At 45.3% G+C, this 18830-nt stretch overlaps 8 protein-coding genes and 1 non-coding gene across 9 annotated transcripts; 7 read left to right on the top strand and 2 right to left on the bottom strand.

Annotated features, from left to right (window-relative positions):
- Window positions 1-98: 98 nt before the first annotated feature.
- On the top strand, window positions 99-1197 carry CYBJADRAFT_166906 (aldo/keto reductase family protein). Its single transcript, XM_020214682.1, has one exon. It carries the CDS (start codon window positions 265-267, stop codon window positions 1126-1128), a length of 864 nt encoding a protein of 287 aa, XP_020071230.1. The 5' UTR covers window positions 99-264; the 3' UTR covers window positions 1129-1197.
- A 453-nt stretch (window positions 1198-1650) lies between these two features.
- CYBJADRAFT_t76 lies at window positions 1651-1723 on the top strand. Its single transcript has one exon. It is a non-coding gene; the product is annotated as a tRNA-Phe (tRNA).
- Window positions 1724-2622: 899 nt separating this feature from the next.
- Window positions 2623-4578, bottom strand: TFB2 (TFIIH/NER complex subunit TFB2). The gene has a single exon (XM_020214681.1). It carries the CDS (start codon window positions 4516-4518, stop codon window positions 3067-3069), a length of 1452 nt encoding a protein of 483 aa, XP_020071229.1. The 5' UTR covers window positions 4519-4578; the 3' UTR covers window positions 2623-3066.
- A 251-nt stretch (window positions 4579-4829) lies between these two features.
- On the top strand, window positions 4830-8377 carry RET1 (DNA-directed RNA polymerase III core subunit RET1). The gene has a single exon (XM_020214680.1). It carries the CDS (start codon window positions 4851-4853, stop codon window positions 8301-8303), a length of 3453 nt encoding a protein of 1150 aa, XP_020071228.1. The 5' UTR covers window positions 4830-4850; the 3' UTR covers window positions 8304-8377.
- A 4-nt stretch (window positions 8378-8381) lies between these two features.
- MEI5 (Mei5p) lies at window positions 8382-9408 on the bottom strand (the record flags this gene model as incomplete). The annotated part of the gene is made up of 1 exon (XM_020217338.1): window positions 8382-9408. Exon 1 carries the CDS (start codon window positions 9156-9158, stop codon window positions 8382-8384), a length of 777 nt encoding a protein of 258 aa, XP_020071227.1. The 5' UTR covers window positions 9159-9408.
- A 190-nt stretch (window positions 9409-9598) lies between these two features.
- On the top strand, window positions 9599-12550 carry CYBJADRAFT_166903 (ribonucleoside-diphosphate reductase large chain). Its single transcript, XM_020214679.1, has one exon. It carries the CDS (start codon window positions 9875-9877, stop codon window positions 12389-12391), a length of 2517 nt encoding a protein of 838 aa, XP_020071226.1. The 5' UTR covers window positions 9599-9874; the 3' UTR covers window positions 12392-12550.
- Window positions 12551-12638: 88 nt separating this feature from the next.
- Window positions 12639-13862, top strand: CYBJADRAFT_126042 (T2 family ribonuclease; the record flags this gene model as incomplete). The annotated part of the gene is made up of 1 exon (XM_020212625.1): window positions 12639-13862. The coding sequence occupies one exon, from the start codon at window positions 12639-12641 to the stop codon at window positions 13860-13862; it is 1224 nt and encodes a 407-aa protein (XP_020071225.1).
- A 948-nt stretch (window positions 13863-14810) lies between these two features.
- On the top strand, window positions 14811-15979 carry CYBJADRAFT_149172 (T2 family ribonuclease; the record flags this gene model as incomplete). Its single annotated transcript, XM_020213309.1, has 2 exons — window positions 14811-15548; window positions 15597-15979. The coding sequence occupies 2 exons, from the start codon at window positions 14811-14813 to the stop codon at window positions 15957-15959; spliced, it is 1101 nt and encodes a 366-aa protein (XP_020071224.1). The 3' UTR covers window positions 15960-15979.
- Window positions 15980-16267: 288 nt separating this feature from the next.
- Window positions 16268-18489, top strand: PTA1 (RNA-processing protein PTA1; the record flags this gene model as incomplete). Its single annotated transcript, XM_020214678.1, has 1 exon — window positions 16268-18489. One exon carries the CDS (start codon window positions 16271-16273, stop codon window positions 18458-18460), a length of 2190 nt encoding a protein of 729 aa, XP_020071223.1. The 3' UTR covers window positions 18461-18489.
- Between the last annotated feature and the right edge of the window lie 341 nt (window positions 18490-18830).

Below are 18830 nucleotides of genomic sequence, written 5' to 3'. Positions count from 1 at the left end.
CCATTGAAGAGCCTGTGATTCAATTGTATACACACAGCCATGCACATGCTTCATCTTTTTCTCATCACTGTATAATTGGCTTATTTTGCTACATTAGTGGCTAATTAGTACTCTGAGAACCCGAACATTCGGCCATAGTGGCAATATGCAATGTTTCCCATATTAGGCAAGGCTAGCGATGTTCCTGCGAGGGCTATATAAAGCCGGGAGAAATGCTACATAGTTCAAACAAGAATACAACTCCTGACAAATACAAGTACAACAATGGCTCTTACTAAGGATACACGTCTCCCATTGAACAACGGTAAAACAATTCCAGTTAGTGGGTTTGGTCTTTACCAAACACCACCAGAACAAACAAGAAAGCTTACATATGAGGCATTGCAAGTTGGCTACAGACACATTGACAGTGCAAGAGCCTACAACAACGAAGCCGAGGCGGCTCAAGGTATTGCTAACTTTTTGAAAGATTATCCAGATGTTAAGAGGGAGGACATCTTCTTCACAACAAAGGTTTTCAGTCGTGATCCCCGTACCTATGACGAATTCGTTTCCGATATTGAAGATTCCTACAACAAGATCAAGGATTCCATTGGGTACATCGATCTCTTCTTGGTTCATGCACCACTTCCAGATAAGAGTACAAGACTTGCAGTGTATGAAGCACTTCAAGATGCTGTTGAAAAGGGCTACACCAAATCTATTGGTATCTCTAATTATGGTGTTCGTCATGTTGAGGAACTTTTCGCCTGGGACAAGTTTAAAATCAAGCCGGTCGTTAACCAATTGGAATTGCATCCTTGGTTGCCACGTAAAGACCTCCAAGAGGCTGGAAAGAAGTATGGCTTTTTGCTAGAGGCATACTCCCCTCTGACTCAAGGTAAGAAGTTGGATGCTCCTGAGCTTGTGGAAATTGCAGAGAAGCATGGTATCAGCACGGCTGATGTTTTGTTGGCGTGGAGTTATGAGCAAGGATTCGTTCCATTGGCGAAGACTGTTCATACCGAGAGAATCAAAACCAACTATACCGTCTTGGACAGAGTCACCTTGGATGATGAAGATAACAAGCTGCTCGAGAAGCCAGAATCGTACGAAGTTCTTACTTGGGATCCTACTGTTACCCCATAAACTGCTTGACTTTTAAACTTATTCTTTTACGTATATAGCATCGATTATCACACTGTTGGATGCGCAATACTCTTACATGTAGATGATTTGTCATGAAGGTCTATACGTCGCATGTTATGACAACTCTCTGATAATAGAAGTACCTCTATGAACCCTCCTCCAGTTAGGAACTAACGTCAAAATCTCTCTGTCCGCTGTTTATTTCCTCTGTTTACCGTAACTACAGCTCGTTATATTCTTGATGTCATGTACCAACTCGGCAGGTTGTAGCTGAGGACTTGGTGGGATACTTCACATAGAGAGCTGTTTCTAATGCTTATATTGCACCAATGAAATACGTACACCAGATGCTTACGGTGCGTGAGTGTTGCATGTCTATAGCGATACCAAGAGGCTTCTGTAATGACTCAACAACGGAATGAATAATCTCTGACACCTAACTTGTCTGTTGTATCAAAGGCATAATATAGCTTAGTACTTTTGACGGCTGTTAAATTTCTGCGTTTCAGGCGATCAACTAATGCGGTTTTAGCTCAGTCGGGAGAGCGCATGACTGAAGATCATGAGGTCCTGTGTTCAATCCACAGAAGTCGCATTTTTTTTTTTTGAAGTTTTATATAATCACAATGGATATGCACAAGGAAATTTACCTGCATCGATCTCATCTCATGGAATCCAATCAAACACAATGTTCATTTCATAAGTAGAACATTTCTTGATGATCATATGATACTTAAAGGTAAGCAAATTTATAGGAGTAGAAGAAGGGAGCACTGCTCCTGCGCCATGTTCATCAGCGACTCCCACACAATGATTGGGTCATTTGATCGTTCCACCCTTCAAGTATTTTTTATTCCAAACGTGTGTAACAGCTTTCTGAACATGGACGACAAGCTTTAACCAATGTATCTAAGATTCTAGACTCTGTTCCTATTTTATTACCCCGTTTCTCCATTTCTCTCAGAATAGACAAGACAGATTACTACCTGAAAAGTCATACACTGCAAGAATATCGTATAACAAACAGCATTATTCATTGTCCACTTGTATAGGAAGTTAATTTGACAATGAACCAGATATCACATGTGACTCTTTGCTGAGTATCTGAGCCATTGTGGTTAAATCTTGCTGAGGGAACTTGTCTTCTTCGGCGCCATTGACTCTGATTATTCTCCATTGATATCATCGAAAATGTCCGATCCATCTGAGCTTCGCATAATGAGCTCGAAATGCAACAAAACCTTGCAGATCGAAACCAGTCTTGTCTGGATCAAATTTAATGATTTAAGCTGAGTCCCCCGATTTAATGCCTCTGTTTGAAATAATTGAACTTATTATTAGTGATTAAAATTAATGATTAAGATATAATGATTAAAATTATGGATCTTACAATTTTTTGAAGAAAATAACTGAGTCTACTTTATTTATAAAAATTTAATTACGTACAAATACACCATAAATTCATATTTCAGTAAATTATCTCAAAAGTGTGAAGTATTCGTTACCAAAACCTCAATATCACATTATCACGACATAATCATCCTTATTGAAAGGAAATTATAACCAATAATTCATACTTCACAATTCAAATTGATCCACAGTACTACGAACTTGTTTTCCATATAACTATAACTTCAGATTATAACACCGTTGATTATGTTTGTAGTCTGCGAATAGCTGGGATACAATTATACTTCAATCAATCATTAACTACGTATAAGAGTATCAGCTTATGTTGGAAAATCGTTTCAGCCTCCCTGGCCGTGGATAGAATATATGATCTGGTATGGTCTAAAGAAGAGAACGTACGTTAAACGACACACGGAGTAGCTCAAACGAAATACGGAACAACTCATATGCGATACACACAACCTTGATTCGGCAAGTGATCAAGTCGAACACACTATACGTGCAGCCATGCTTTAGATATACCCATTTTCATGGCCTTTTCGTAAAATGTCTCTTTGCATAAGAGATGACCTGTAGTTTTCCTTCTTCGGTAACAAACATCTTCTTCTTGTTGTTATCACTCCAAAGAAGACAACCAATCTCTTCCGAGTACTTTCTCAACATTTCGTATTCTTCAAGGGATGAGAAATCTGTGAATAATGAACCTTCAAAGGCAACAATTCTATCCAGTTCTAATTGCCAAAGTTTGATTTGATCTTTAATCGTTGGTTGCAGAATCTCTAGAGAGGTATTAGTTTGTTCTCCAGTCTCCAGTCTCTTACCGAGTTGCTCCTCTGCCGATTTGATCATCTGGGGATGAGCATGCGTTTCCAAATATGTGATGATCTGTTCAGCGGTGATACCGTTCAACAAGGCGTTTCTAATCGATTCCCTCGTTATCTGACCAGTGACGAGATTCGCAAATCTTTGCTTCAAATGGACGAATAAGTTAAGAATAGCGATCTGCAATGGTGAGTTTGTATATGCGTAAAGCTTGAAGTTTGTTTCGATGATGATGGTTCCTGCGTTCTCGAAAGAGACGTTGGATGCGGAGCGATCTTTGGCACGTTCTATGGCTTTATTCATTGCTGCTGATGCTGTGCGTAGTGTGGAGGCGTCTGAGGTCAACGTCGTTGCCAATCTTGTAGGATAAAACCTTCTTGAGGTGGATTTTCTCTGATATATCAACCCATAGTCTCTAAGATCACTCACCATATTTACCTGGGTTTCGTTCAAGGTTGACAGCGAATAGTCCTTCCCCAATTCAAGCGAACCTAGCATGAATATGAAGTTCAACACGTCAACTGGGTCCATTTGTAACGTTTCAGCCATTCTCAAGTATTGTAGCAACAAGGCCCACAGCTGCGCATTGACATCTTGCAATAGGAACTGGAATCCTTCATTGGTGATCTTCATGGCATTAGGAGTTTTGCCAATCATAAGCCCACTATGCCTTAGTAATGTCAGCACTGCCTGGTTCGGTATCTCCTCCAACTCGGTGCCCACCATGAAGTGGAGAATCGTTTCCCACTTGTTCGCAGCGTACTTGTCGAGAAAGTCAACGTCAACTTTATGCGTATCGCTAGCCTCACACACAACCCCAAACGAGTTCTCACTCTCGGATCCCGTCAACACCAGTCTAAAACTTGTTCTGAAAACAGGGTTCAACACCGCAATGGAGTTGTTCTCTTTAATCAGATGTAGCGCCTTTAAGGCCCGTATGGCTTCAGCTTTCTCCATCTTACCGTTCGAATTGATCCAGCTGTCAAAGTCTTGAACCAGCACGCGCTTCTCATTGAATATCATAGATGTGACGTAGAACTTGGCCAGGCTGGGAAGCAGTCTGAAGATGGACAGACATGTTGCGGGCTTGTCCGACGTGTTAGTACACACAGCGTAGAGAGAAAGGATAGCCGGGAAAGAACAACAACCACAACACATACCGTGTGATACAGCCTGGTCTGAACAGACTCAGGCAGGCCTTCCAGATACTGGTTAACACTGAGCTTTGAGGCCATCGATGCGACGTCTTTAGTGCGAAAGTTGCCTCGAGAACAGGGCCCTTGATGCTTCCTTGGTGATGTTTCCTTGGTGATGTTTCCTTGGTGATGAAGTCAAAGCTGGAATGCTCCCTTTGGCGATGATGCGGCGCGTACCGGAAACCGATCAGCACCAGAAAATTTTCTCTGGGTGGGCTCTGAAGATTCGATCATGGAACAAGAAGCAAAGGTTTCGGAACCAGGGAGAAAGGCCAGTGGAGGTTTCCCGTTACAATGCCACCAAAGAGAAGAGACTCCGTGCGCCAGGGCTCGTCGAGGCACAGCGTGAAGAGCGCTGCGTCGGATGAGAGCTTCAACGAGCTCCTGAAGCCTATGTATAAGGGGAAGGCATTGACCGATGAGATCAATACCGCCGAGGATAAATGGAACCTTTTGCCTGCTTTCCTGAAGGTGAAGGGGCTTGTCAAGCAGCATCTGGACTCTTTCAACTACTTTGTGGACGTTGACCTGAAGAAGATCATCAAGGCCAATGAAAAGGTGTTGAGTGATGTGGATCCGGACTTCTACCTCAAGTACCTGGACATTAGGGTTGGCTATAAACATGGAGCCACGGAAATGGACCCCATTCTGCCGCCTCATGAGTGCCGTCTGAGAGACTTGACGTATAGTGCTCCGATATACGTTGATGTGGAATACACAAGAGGCAGAAAGGTGTACAGCAACAAGAACTTGGAGATTGGAAAGATGCCAATCATGTTGAGATCTAATAAGTGTACTTTGAATGGCGCATCGGAGGGGAGAATGGCGAGCCTGGATGAGTGTCCATTGGACCCAGGTGGTTATTTCATCGTCAACGGTACAGAAAAGGTGATCCTTGTTCAAGAACAGCTGAGTAAGAACCGTATCATTGTCGAGGCTGATGAAAAGAAGGGAATCGTGCAAGCCTCCGTGACTTCTTCTACGCACGAGAGAAAGTCCAAGACCTATGTCGTCACCAAAAACGACAAGATTTACCTGAAACATAACTCTATCGGTGAGGAAGTGCCGATTGTCGTCATTTTGAAAGCTGCCGGTGTCACATCCGACTTGGAAATCATGCAATTGGTGTGTGGTGACAATGCCACTTACCAGGACTTGTTCGCCATCAACTTTGAAGAATGCGCTAAGTTGGGTATTTACACCCAGCAACAGGCTCTGGAGTACCTCGGTGCTAAAGTGAAGACCATGAGAAGACACAAATTGACAACATTGCAAGAGGGTATCGAGGCTGTTGCAACTACAATCATTGCGCACCTTACTGTAACGGATCTGGATTTCAAAGAGAAGGCTCTGTACATTGCAATGATGACCAGAAGAGTCATAATGGCCATGGACAATCCAAAAATGGTCGATGACAGGGATTACGTGGGTAACAAACGTTTGGAATTAGCTGGTCAATTGATGTCGTTGCTATTTGAGGATTTGTTCAAGAAGTTCAACTCTGACTTTAAGGCTAACATTGATAAGATCCTGAAGAAGCCAAACAGAGCCACGGAGTTCAATGCGCTTTTGTCCATCAATGTCCATTCGAACAATATCACATCTGGTTTGAATAGAGCCATCTCCACGGGAAATTGGTCCCTGAAACGTTTCAAGATGGAAAGAGCCGGTGTTACACATGTGCTCAGTAGACTCAGTTATGTGTCAGCGTTGGGTATGATGACAAGAATCTCCTCCCAATTCGAGAAGTCTAGAAAAGTGTCTGGTCCGAGAGCACTGCAACCCTCACAGTTTGGTATGCTTTGTACATCCGATACGCCTGAAGGTGAAGCATGTGGTTTGGTGAAGAACTTGGCCCTAATGACACACATCACTACTGATGATGAAGAAGAACCCATCAAAAAGCTGTGTTTCCTGATTGGTGTGGAGAACATATCAGCGATTGATAGTTCAACGTTGCATTCAAACTTTGGTGTTTACTTGAATGGTACGCTAATAGGTACTACCAGATTCCCATCCAAGTTTGTCACCCAGTTCAGAAAATTGAGACGTACTGGTAGGATCTCTGAATTTATTTCAATTTATACAAACTCTCATCAAAATGCTGTTCATATAGCGACTGATGGTGGAAGAATTTGTCGTCCTTTAATCATTGTTGAAAACGGTGCCTCTAAGGTCAAAGCTCACCATCTTCTCAAGCTCAAGCAGGGAAGAATGCAATTTGACGATTTCCTGAAACAAGGCCTTGTTGAGTACCTTGATGTCAATGAAGAGAATGATTGTTTCATTGCTCTTTATGAAAAAGACCTCTCTGAACAAATCACACACCTGGAGATTGAACCATTTACTGTTTTGGGTGCCGTGGCAGGGTTGATTCCATATCCACATCATAACCAGTCTCCACGTAACACATATCAATGTGCGATGGGTAAGCAAGCCATTGGTGCTATTGCTTATAACCAATTCAAGCGTATAGATACATTGTTATACCTGATGGTTTATCCACAGCAGCCAATGGTCAAGACAAAGACAATTGAATTGATTGACTACGACAAATTACCTGCTGGTCAAAACGCCACTGTTGCCGTTATGTCATACTCAGGTTACGATATTGAAGATGCACTGGTGTTGAACAAGGCTTCCATCGATAGAGGGTTTGGACGTTGCCAAGTTTTACGTAAGAACACCACAGTCCTCAAGAGATACCCAAACCATACACAGGATATCGTCGGAGGTATGAGAGTGAATGAGAATAATGAGCCTATCTTCCAACATGCCTCCTTAGGTCCAGATGGTCTTGGTGAAGTTGGTTGCAGAGTGGAGAGTGGTCAAGTCTACATTAACAAGTCTGTTCCGACAAACGCAGGTGAAAGTGTGATGAACCACAGTGAAAGCACCCATAGAGAGACTCCAGTATTCTACAAGGCACCAGAACCAAGTTACATCGACCAAGTGATGATGTCTGTTTCTGACAATGAACAAGCTTTGATTAAAGTGCTGTTGAGACAAACTAGAAGACCGGAGCTTGGTGATAAGTTCTCATCTCGTCACGGTCAGAAGGGTGTCTGTGGTATTATTGTACAGCAGGAAGATCTACCTTTCAACGATGATGGTATTTCACCAGATATCATTATGAATCCTCACGGTTTCCCATCTCGTATGACTGTCGGTAAGATGATTGAACTTATTAGTGGTAAGGCTGGTGTTTTGAATGGCTCTTTGGAGTATGGTACTTGTTTTGGAGGTTCGAAGCTTGAGGACATGTCCAAGATCCTCGTGGATAACGGCTTCAACTACTCTGGTAAAGATATGCTGTACTCTGGTATCACTGGTGAGTGTCTCCAGGCTTACATCTTCTTTGGTCCAATCTATTATCAAAAACTGAAACACATGGTGCTGGACAAGATGCACGCAAGAGCCAGAGGTCCAAGGGCTGTGTTAACCAGACAGCCTACCGAAGGTAGATCCAGAGATGGTGGTTTGAGACTGGGTGAGATGGAGAGAGATTGTGTTATTGCATATGGTGCTTCGCAGCTGTTGTTGGAGAGATTGATGCTGTCCTCTGATGCGTTCGAAGTTGACATCTGCGACAAGTGTGGTTTGATGGGATATAACGGATGGTGTACCAGTTGTAAAACTGCAGAGCATGTTGTTAAGATGACAATTCCATATGCTGCAAAACTGTTATTCCAGGAGTTGTTATCAATGAACATTGCCCCAAGATTGAAGTTAGAGGATGTATTTTAAAACGGTTCGTTATATGTGCATTAGGAAGGGTTCATATATACGGATTGTCTATAATCAATATAATTTTGCATAGAGAATCTATTCTGTAGCTGTGTGATCGTCTGGGAAAACCAATTTATAATCCAGCTTCAGTCGTTTGTATAGATCTCTCATGGTGAACTCCTCCGTATCACTGTCTTCAGCATCAGAACTTGCTAAGCGTCTTTCTAGCGTTTGCAAGTCCTTTTGCCTCTCAGCCTCCAACCCTTCTATTATCTTTAGCTGCTCGTCTTCTCCTAAAGATTGATATTCACCACAGGAGGTCACTCCAGCGATTCGTCCATCGTACTCAAAGTCGATGCTATTGATGCTCTTCTCTTTCAACCTCGTTCTTTCAAGCCTCTTGAGCTCACACTTACCTCCAGACTTGTTGACTTTCTCCACGGCGGCTTCTAGAACTTGGTCCGAGGCCCTCTGTGCAATATCTCTCCATTTGACAATGAGGTCCTCAGTCGACCTGGTTTCACCTTTGAGAAGGATCGCCTTTGCCCTTCTAAGCGTTTCCAATCTAGACTGGAGCCTCCGTATGTCGGAGTCGAGGCGTGATTCCTTCCTCTTGAGCTCTTTGATATTCAACCTTGGAGTGCTTTCATCTTCAACGTCGAGACGAGACGACAAGTGTGGATTGTCGGTTTCGATCAGCGTGTTTATAGGGGAGGGAAGTATCTTGTCCATTCTCTTGTGCTGTGTCCCGCCTAGGCGTCTCATACCGGTCGTTTCCCTCGCGTCGACTCCACCATCTTCCAGCCTCCTCTTCCGTACACTCTCGCCGCTGGCAGATATCGACTTCTCCGGCGTTTCGTAGACATCACGCATCTGTCCTTGTTGAGAGCTTAGAAGCTCCTTCACTTACACACACTAGTCAACGCCACTGGCATTAGCTGCTACACCGTAGCTGCCCCCCAGGCGACAATCCCAAGGCCCCGCGAAAATCACCGCTGCTAGTGGTGTGCCAGCCTACGGGCCAGCCTACGGGCCAGCTGCGGCCTGCCTACAGACGTCTGCCTAAGCACAATCCACCTTTTCGACGAGAGATCCACGCCACCCTCCCTGTCCAATTGGCTGAGCTGCTACATAGTTCTCACCAACAGTGTCCGTGTGAAACCGTAGCTATAGACACCGTTACCTGAAACCATGGTGATACGTTCGTAGGCGATGAAACAGCACGCCAGCACACAAGACGCACATAATTTACCGAATGCGGATGTGAATCGCCTACGAACGTATCAGTCCAAGGGTCTTGAGCGCTGTAGGCAATGCTGTAGGCAGATCAAAGCCACCAGGCCTTCCACAGATCTGTTGGCCTGTGGCTGTTTATAAGCAGCTCTTCTTCACTACCGGTGCTGATTGCTCTGATTATCGAAGCACACACTCAGAGCTCAAGCTCATCGCAACGGAGCCTCTTTTATCTCCACGCCCTACAGAGTACACAAAATTCGTAATCACATCGACAGAGAAGGCACAAGAGCCCTACAGCGCTGAGCAGCAGTACCCACGGAAAGAACCCTCTTCGCTTTACAGAACACTTACACATGTCAGGTTCCCTGGTAGAAGACCTGGACGGCTCCAGCACAGCGCTCACGCCGTCGTACATCGTTGAAAGGCTTTCTGGCTTGACACATGGGCTGGACGCCACCGTTGACTTGGAGGCCGTGGCACAGCGGGTATGCTCTGCTGTGCCAGATAGCATCACCACTGACCAGCTGGTGGAGCTCACGTCGGAGACGTTGGCCACGATGAACACGATACACCCGAACCACTCTGTACTGGCCGCAAGGTTTACGCTCCAGCACACGAGGACGAAGATACCGGGGACGTTTAGTGAGAACTGTGAAAGGTTGTATCGCTATACAAACCCCAGGACGAAGAAGCACTCGCCATTAATCTCGGAAGAGCTGTATAGTCTCTCGAAACTACACGCTGAGGTGATAGATAGGGCTATTGTTGAGGCCAGGGATGACGATTACAACTACTTTGCTATCATGACTTTGCAAAAGTCATATTTCCTGAAGGTTGATGCGTTGATAGCTGAAACACCTCAGTTTATGTTTATGCGTGTCAGCTTGGGGATACATGGTAAGGACATAGAGTCTGCTGTCCAGACCTATGACATGATGTCCCAGAGGTTATTTACACACGCGTCTCCGACGTTGTTCAACTCAGGAACGCCTATGCCGTTCTTGTCCTCGTGCTTCCTCTTGGGGATAATGGACGACTCAATAGATGGGATATACAAATCCTTACATAAATGTGCACTCATTTCGAAGGCTGCTGGTGGCTTGGGGATACACGCCTCAAATATAAGGGCCCAGGGATCCTATATCGCTGGTACAAATGGCACTTCCAATGGAATAGTTCCAATGTTGAGAGTGTTTAACAATACAGCCAGGTATGTGGATCAAGGTGGGAATAAGAGGCCAGGGGCCTTTGCAATATACTTGGAACCATGGCATGCTGATGTCTTTGAGTTCCTGGATCTTCGGAAGAACCATGGGAAGGAGGAACTGCGAGCAAGAGATCTGTTCTATGCCTTGTGGATACCTGATTTGTTTATGGAAAAAGTGCAAAATAATGAAGAATGGAATCTCTTCTCTCCTGATCAGGCAAGAGGACTCAATGAGACGTATGGAGATGACTTCAAGAGGTTGTATGAGAAGTACAGCGAGGAAGGCCTTGCTATGAAAACCGTCAAAGCACAGAGGCTCTGGAACGCCATTTTAGAGAGCCAAGTGGAAACTGGTGGGCCATTCATGCTTTATAAGGACGCTTGTAACAAGAAGAGCAACCAAAAAAACTTGGGAACAATCAAATCTTCAAACCTATGCTGTGAAATTGTTCAGTATAGTTCTGCAGAAGAAATTGCTGTTTGTAATCTAGCTTCCGTGGCTTTGCCGTCATTTGTTGAGACAGTTGATGAATCTGTGTGGATGAATTATAGCAAGCTCCACGAGGTTGTCAAAGTGATTACGAGGAATTTAAACAAAGTCATTGATGTTGGAATGTACCCCTTGGAGGAGGCAAAGACCAGCAATTTGAAAAATAGACCAATGGCAATTGGGGTGCAAGGTTTAGCAGATCTGTTCATGGAGTTACGTTTGCCCTTTGAGTCCGAAGACGCTAAAAAGTTGAATATCAACATCTTTGAAACTATATATCACGCTGCCTTGGAAGCCTCAATAGAGCTCGCTAAAGAGTATGGACCCTATAAGAGTTATGAAGGGTCACCAGCTTCAAAGGGGATTTTGCAATTCGATATGTGGAATCATAACCCTTCGAACATGTACGATTGGGACTTGATGAAAGATGATATAAAACGCTATGGACTAAGGAACTCTTTATTGGTGGGACCAATGCCTACAGCATCGACCTCACAGATCTTGGGGTTCAATGAGTGCTTCGAGCCAATAACTTCGAATATATACACTCGAAGGGTACTCTCCGGCGAGTTCCAAGTGGTTAACAGATACTTGGTGAATGATCTTATCGAGCTTGGGTTATGGGACCAGGATATGAAGAATCGAATTGTCGACGACGAAGGTTCCATCCAGAACATTGACATCATTCCACAGACTTTGAAAGAGCTGTACAAGACCGTATGGGAGATCCCTCAGCGCACAGTAATTGACCTCGCGGTCGACCGTGCGCCTTTCATCGACCAATCCCAATCCATGAACATTTACATGAGAAGTCCCACTGTTGGGAAGCTAACCTCCATGCACTTCTACGGATGGAAAAAGGGACTCAAGACAGGGATGTACTATCTCAGAACAATGGCAGCATCGTCAGCGATAAAATTCACCATTGACAGGAGCTTGGTATCTAACGAACGACAATTCAAGGGCTCACCCTCGTTGAGTAAGAGGGTATACTCGCCCTCCAGATCACGACCTCAGCTGCCGGTCAAAAGGTTCCAATTGAGGTCTCTAACCGCATCACCGGAAAGTGAGGGCAGTAACGTGGCTTCCTACAATGAAACTGGCACTCCTCTCAGTTGCAAACTGGACCTTCTCAACGACGACGATTCGGTATGTGATAGCTGTTCTGGCTGACAGAGTTCTCGGTATGACGTATGCTACTCTGGTTACGCGTATGCTACTCTGGTTACGCGTATGCTACTTTGGTTACGCGTCGACAGATAAGCAGTTAGAGCCCTTATCAGCAGATTAGGTACGGGCAACAAAACATGTCTCGAGAAGGGGAAGAGGCACAAATTAGGAAGAGACGTTGTTCTTCCTCTCTTCACCACCTGTGCCGTCTTCCAAGTAAGATACAATCCAAAGGTATACGAAGATCACGATGGTTTCATTCTCTCCGAATACCTATTTACGCTCATTATTCCAAGACCCACTGGCCCTGCTCACTTCTGCGCTGGCTACAAGCTCTGTGGCCACCAGGGGCAATGTGCCATCTTGTCCCATAGACACGCCATGGAGTTGTTCGAATGACACTGTTGTCGGCGATCTCTGTTGCTTTGAGTACCCTGGTGGAGTTGTGTTGCAAACGCAGTTCTGGGACTACAACCCTGCGATTGGCCCAGACGATAAGTGGACTGCGCATGGACTGTGGCCGGATAACTGCGATGGCTCGTTTGAACAGTTCTGCGACCCGTCGTTAGAGGTTCACGATATTGCTTCTATTATCGAGGAGCACGATCCGGCACTCTTGAAGGAGATGTACGGCTTATGGAAGGATTTCCGTGGTGACGATGCAAATCTGTGGAAGCATGAATGGAACAAGCACGGTACATGCTATACAACGTTGAAGCCAACCTGCTACGGTGGCTCCATAGAGAAGAACAAGAACGTCTTTGACTACTTCAACATCACCATGAACCTCTACAGACAACTTCCAACATATGATTGGCTTGCAGATGCTGGTATTGTGCCATCGGAAACAAAGACCTATAGCAAGGAGGAGATTCTCTCTGTGCTGAAAGAGAGATCTGGTGCGGAGCCTTATATCAGATGCGATTATAAAAACGCGTTCCAAGAAGTCTGGTACTTCCATCACTTGAAGGGCTCTCTATTGGGTGAAAACTTCACCCCTATTGATACGTTGACTAATTCCAGATGTGGTGCAACAGGCATCAGATACATGCCAAAGGGTTCGTCAATCACCACTTCGTTATCACCTACTCGTACATATCCACAACCACAACCTACTGGCGACAAGAATGCAGGATTCCTTGTTCTCTCTGGTCAGCCTGGGTGTCTCATCAAGAGTGGTAAATGGTATGTCAGTGGAACGTGTGCCACGTACAGACTCACACAGCTAACCACGGGCTCATACACTCTGAAGAACAACGCAGGTTTGTGCACTTTAAAAGACAACACGTTCCATTGTGGTGCAGACGTGAAGTCACCTTTCGAATTCGACTATGACGAAGAATCAAAGGTCTTGAGTGCCAATGGAGTGGATACTTTTAGCGCAGATAAAGTACCAACAAGGTTTGAGCAGGTGGACATCAGCAAAGGACCAGGGAACGTTGAATTCCAACTGAGATGGAAGCCTAGATGGTGATGGTGGGTAACTGTTTCTGGCTCCTATCCACTTTCCGACGATACTTTTATGCATAGAGATGTAAGTCGCAGCCATTTTGGAGGATTTACAACACCTGCGTGGGAGTTCCCACGTTTCATTATTTCAATCAAGTTCTAAATTCAAAAGGTTTGTGCAATACATTACGCAATGACATTGTAGAGGGAAATACCTTGATTGGAGTGTTACTCAAATATCCAGTGCAGTGATAACAATGACACCTCGAGGCCCAATTATCAAGCCTAGAGAACTCGAACTGAGATCTGGTGAGTTTCTTATTCCTCGAATTCATGCAAGAGGATCAGAGAGAGTTGCATGAAGCGACCGACTGATAGAAACGTGGCCATAGGGGGGAAATGTTCGAATTACACCGTCTACCCACCATACAAACTCGAGGGTTCAATCAACTTGCTCACGTTTCAATGAAATATAATAAGCACATTCTGCACTATTTTAGTACTTGGTTTGGTTGAATATAGGGGCTACTCTGTAAAGAAAATACTCAATTGGCCAATCTCTCGCAGTAATCTCTCAACGAGACAGACTCAGAGTACACCGTAGGGGTCAAAAAGTGGTATATAAATTGTAGATTACTCGATAAATGGGTTTGAAATCATAACACAACATTGCTCAATACGCTTTCCCCCCTGCATTCAAAGACTGTTCCTCGAAAACAGCATTGGCAACGTGTTTGCTCCCTGAATAAACGACGTTGCATACCGAGTGCAGATCTCCACGTGAAGATCTTTACCTCTTCCACTCAAAAGCACTCGATAAGAATTAATTATATAAATGGTGTGTCGTATCCTCTTCTAACATTTCATCTATGTAGTGAAGCTCCTTAAGCTTACAACTATGCCTTCATACCCAGTTGCTACTCTTGCGACAGCTGCCGTTCTTGCAGGTACTGCCCTTGCAGCAGCAGCTCCTATGGCATTGTCCAGCTCAATTGCTTGTCCATTGAGCTTGCCGTTGTCCTGCTCTAATACCACTACTGTTGAAGATCTCTGTTGTTTTGAATACCCTGGTGGTACTGTTCTTCAAACCCAGTTTTGGGACTACGATCCAGCTACTGGTCCAAGTGACAAATGGACTGTCCACGGATTGTGGCCAGATAACTGTGATGGAACCTATGAGCAGTACTGTGACAAATCCATGGAGGTGAGCAACGTCTCAGCCATCATTCAGGCCCACGATTCGGCACTTTTGGCAGAGATGCAAACCTACTGGAAGGATTATCAAGGTGACGACGAGAGCTTGTGGGAACACGAATTCAACAAGCATGGTACCTGCTACTCCACCTTGAAGCCAACATGTGGTAACTTGGGGGAGAACAACGAGAACGTGTACCAGTACTTTAGAATTGCCATGAATCTTTACAGCAAGCTTCCAACCTACGACTGGCTTGCAGAGGCTGGTATTGTTCCAACCAACGACAAGACTTACACAAAGGATGAGATTATCAGTGCCTTGAAGTCCAAGTCTGGAGCTGAACCATATATTGGTTGTAACAGTGATAACGCTATTGATGAGGTCTGGTACTTCTACCACCTTCAAGGATCTCTCCTTGGTGAGGATTTTGTCGCAATTGACACCTTGACCTCTTCAAAGTCTTGTTCATCCACCGGTATCAAGTACGTCCCAAAGAGCTCTAACACTGTCACACCAGTTACTGGAGCCACCACAACGACCGGCACCTCTGCCACCACAGCAGAGGCTTCACCATCAAGCACTGGCTATGTCAAGCTTACAGGACAGAACGGTTGTCTGATCAAAAATGGAAAGTGGTACGTCAGTGGTACCTGTGCCACTTACACGTTGACTCAGCTGTCCACAGGCTCCTACACCTTGAAGAGCAAAGCTGGATGGTGTACCATTGATTCAAAGACCCTACACTGTGGATCCGACGTCTCCTCACCATTCGAATTCGAATTCGATATCGATTCTCAGATCTTGGTCGCCAACGGTGGCACCCAATTCAGCGCCGCCAATGTCCCAACCGGTACAGAACAAGTCGAAGTCACTCAAGGCGAAGGTGCCGTCAACTTTGAGCTCCAGTGGAACTCTTGGGACTGCTAGTTTAAGTATATAACATCAACACTTGAAGAGAATTAGTGCGAGTAGAAACGTTAGCTTTGTTATACGCCCTCAGCAGCCTTTATGCACAAGGCAAACTTAATTATCTGTTCTGACAATTACGCTGGAATGGGGAAGTTGCGTAAATAACAGCACGTCCCATTCACAGCGGCTAAAAAAAAGCACACGCACTAACAACAACCGAAAACACAATACCGAGCTCTTCATTCTCATCGAAACCACAAGAGAAAACAACGAGACATCAACACATTTTGTTGTGAGACACTTGGCTATAATCGATCACAAGCTTCTCAATGTCAGCGGAAGAGGTTATACAGGGGCTCTCCCAGGTGCGTGGCATGCTTTCGACACAGCCGGATACTTTCCCTCAAGTTATACAGGCTGTGTGTGGCATGGCATCTACAACACCGCATCTGGAGGTTCAGCAGTGGTGCTCCAAGTTCTTCGTCGATACGTTCAGTTCTGAGTTCACGCTGGTGCCATGGAGTACGAAGCAGAACTCTCTTGCGTCTCTATTACCGGTGCTGATGACTCTCTCGAGCGTTAAGGATGTATATGTGTATAAGAACGTTGTTCTAACGTCCACGTGTGTATATGACATGGCGTTTGATTTGGTGGCGAAGGTCTCGAACCAGAGCATCTGGAACGATATGACCGCCCTCAAGACGAAGATTATACAGGATTGGGATACTACGTATCCACTTACGCCGTCAAATGACGACACGGATAAGTTTAAGTCCATTGGATCAAGGTTGGCGTCGACGAAGTTCATCTCCAAAGTCATAGTTGTACAGAGTGCGCCGCTACAGAGCTCGGATCCAAGGCGTAGAGCCACGAGTGCGTCTAATGAGATCTCGATAAACCAAGTTCATCCGAATCACACTGTGCTGAACAAGCTTGCGCTAGACGTGGAGGCGCAGAAGTTGCTGGATACAATCACCAGCTATCTACAAGCAGAAGAGTACCTTGTGCCCCAGGTTCTCATTGCGATCATCGAGACGTTGGTCTGTATTATTCAAAGACGTAAACAGTTCATACCGAAGGTGTTCCAAGCAATTGCATCGTTGGACCTGGATTCGAAGTATCAGCAGTCGAAGGATAAGTTCATCAAGTTTAAACTGATGAAGAGATTTGTTGAACGTGCAATTAAAAACGCCCTCAACTATTGCATGAAAGCAGGACTAATCACACCTCAGTTACCGCAAAATGGTACGTTTCAGACAATGGTTTCGAGTATTGATGCCAGAATGGCCGAGCAGAGGAAGAAAGGTATACTTACCGAGCTTCCAGGCGAGAAGGCACGTAGAAAGATCAAAGTTGATCCAAAGAACCCCTTTCCTCGTGACGCTACCACTGTGGAGGACAACTCGTACACGTCCTTGTATCAACTGATCGACGAGACCAATCCATTGTTGGACTTTGATGCATCTTTAATTCCTCAAGAAACCCTGGCCAACATCGCCATTGCTACAATTGCAAGTGTGGATACGAATAAGCTGATTACTGCGCTGAGTATTGTGTCGGCACGGTACACCGATCTAATCACAAAGGCTGGTGGCTCAGTGTTGAAACAAGAAGTCAAAGATGAGGACTTGAAGGATGACGACTTGGACAATGAAAGGATCTTGAATGCCAACGATGATTTCAACCTGGAGAGTACTTTTGTCCTTCCAGAGCCTAAGCCCTTCACGGAAGAGCAGAAGAAGAGGCATTTACAGCTCATTATCAACAATTTCTTCGACTTGTCCAAACTGCCTGCGAACCATAAGAGTATCAGCTCCTTCAACGTTCAGAATGAACAAGTTGCCACGAGTGTTAAGGTTGCTGACGTTGCTATCAACGAATGGGGCAAAAACTCATGGTTACTGCTGTTGAGTAGGCTGGCTACCCGAGGTATAGCGTCCGAGGACCACGAACTGGGTGACCTGATTCGTGAGGCAATCTATCAGTACTTTGTCGATAACATTCACGAAAGAATTGACGTGGCTATCGAATGGTTAAACGAGGAATGGTTCACCGAAGTCACTACAAACTCCTCGAGCGACGACACCTCCAGAGCCCTCGTGGAGACACCAACGTATCTCAAGTGGGCTGAGAAGGTGCTGGACTCTGTCATTCCATTTTTGGAGTCCAATGATCGAAAGATCTTCATCCGTCTACTATCAGATCTCCCCTTCCTGAACGCACACTTGGTCAGCCAGATCAAGTCTCTCTGCATAGATCCTCAACGGTCGGCTCTGGGGTTCCAGAGCCTCCAATTCCTGATTCTCTTCAGGCCACCGGTGAAGCAGGCGTGTATCGAGATTCTCCGGGACCTCTACGAGAACAACGAGGACCTGAAGACCACTACGGCATCGTTGCTCAAGAAGTACGACACCGAGTTCAAACCTGTTGATGAGCCAAAGTCCACGGAGGACTCACAGCACACAGCACAGTCCAAGTCCAAAGAGACAACTGCTGAATCGGAAGCGTCCAAGGATTAGTATAGCGAGTAAATTACACAGGGAGGCCTCTCTGTTTGGAATGCTGCTTTGTAGTGAAGTGCGTAGGCTGGGCTGCGCAGCCCTGTGTAGAGTGTGTGCGTAACGGCGAGCCTGGGGAGAGCCTTGGGCGACATCGCCTAGCAAATTAGGGGCCAGCACTCGACCAGAACAAGCCTTGAGGAGCCTAGAGGAGCCTGGAAGGAGCCTGGAAGGAGCCTGTGGTTGTATTACAGTTGAAGATCATCAATGGCTGGAAAGGAAGGCCCCTCTGTGGATAGGCAAGCGAACCCTTATAACTACATCGTTGTCATAGATGCTGGCTCCAAGGGCTCAAGAGCTCATCTGTACAGGTCGTCGCTGTTCATGGAGA

This window comes from Cyberlindnera jadinii, assembly GCF_001661405.1.
Source record: "Cyberlindnera jadinii NRRL Y-1542 unplaced genomic scaffold CYBJAscaffold_4, whole genome shotgun sequence".
Taxonomy (NCBI): Eukaryota; Fungi; Ascomycota; class Saccharomycetes; order Phaffomycetales; family Wickerhamomycetaceae; genus Williopsis; species Williopsis jadinii.
This window is presented reverse-complemented; position numbering and strand designations above follow the sequence as displayed.

Coding starts and splice junctions, on each gene's coding strand:
- CYBJADRAFT_166903 (XM_020214679.1), top strand. CDS start 9,875: ATGTCAGGTTCCCTGGTAGAAGACCTGGACGGCTCCAGCACAGCGCTC.
- TFB2 (XM_020214681.1), bottom strand. CDS start 4,518: ATGTGTTGTGGTTGTTGTTCTTTCCCGGCTATCCTTTCTCTCTACGCT.
- RET1 (XM_020214680.1), top strand. CDS start 4,851: ATGCCACCAAAGAGAAGAGACTCCGTGCGCCAGGGCTCGTCGAGGCAC.
- CYBJADRAFT_166906 (XM_020214682.1), top strand. CDS start 265: ATGGCTCTTACTAAGGATACACGTCTCCCATTGAACAACGGTAAAACA.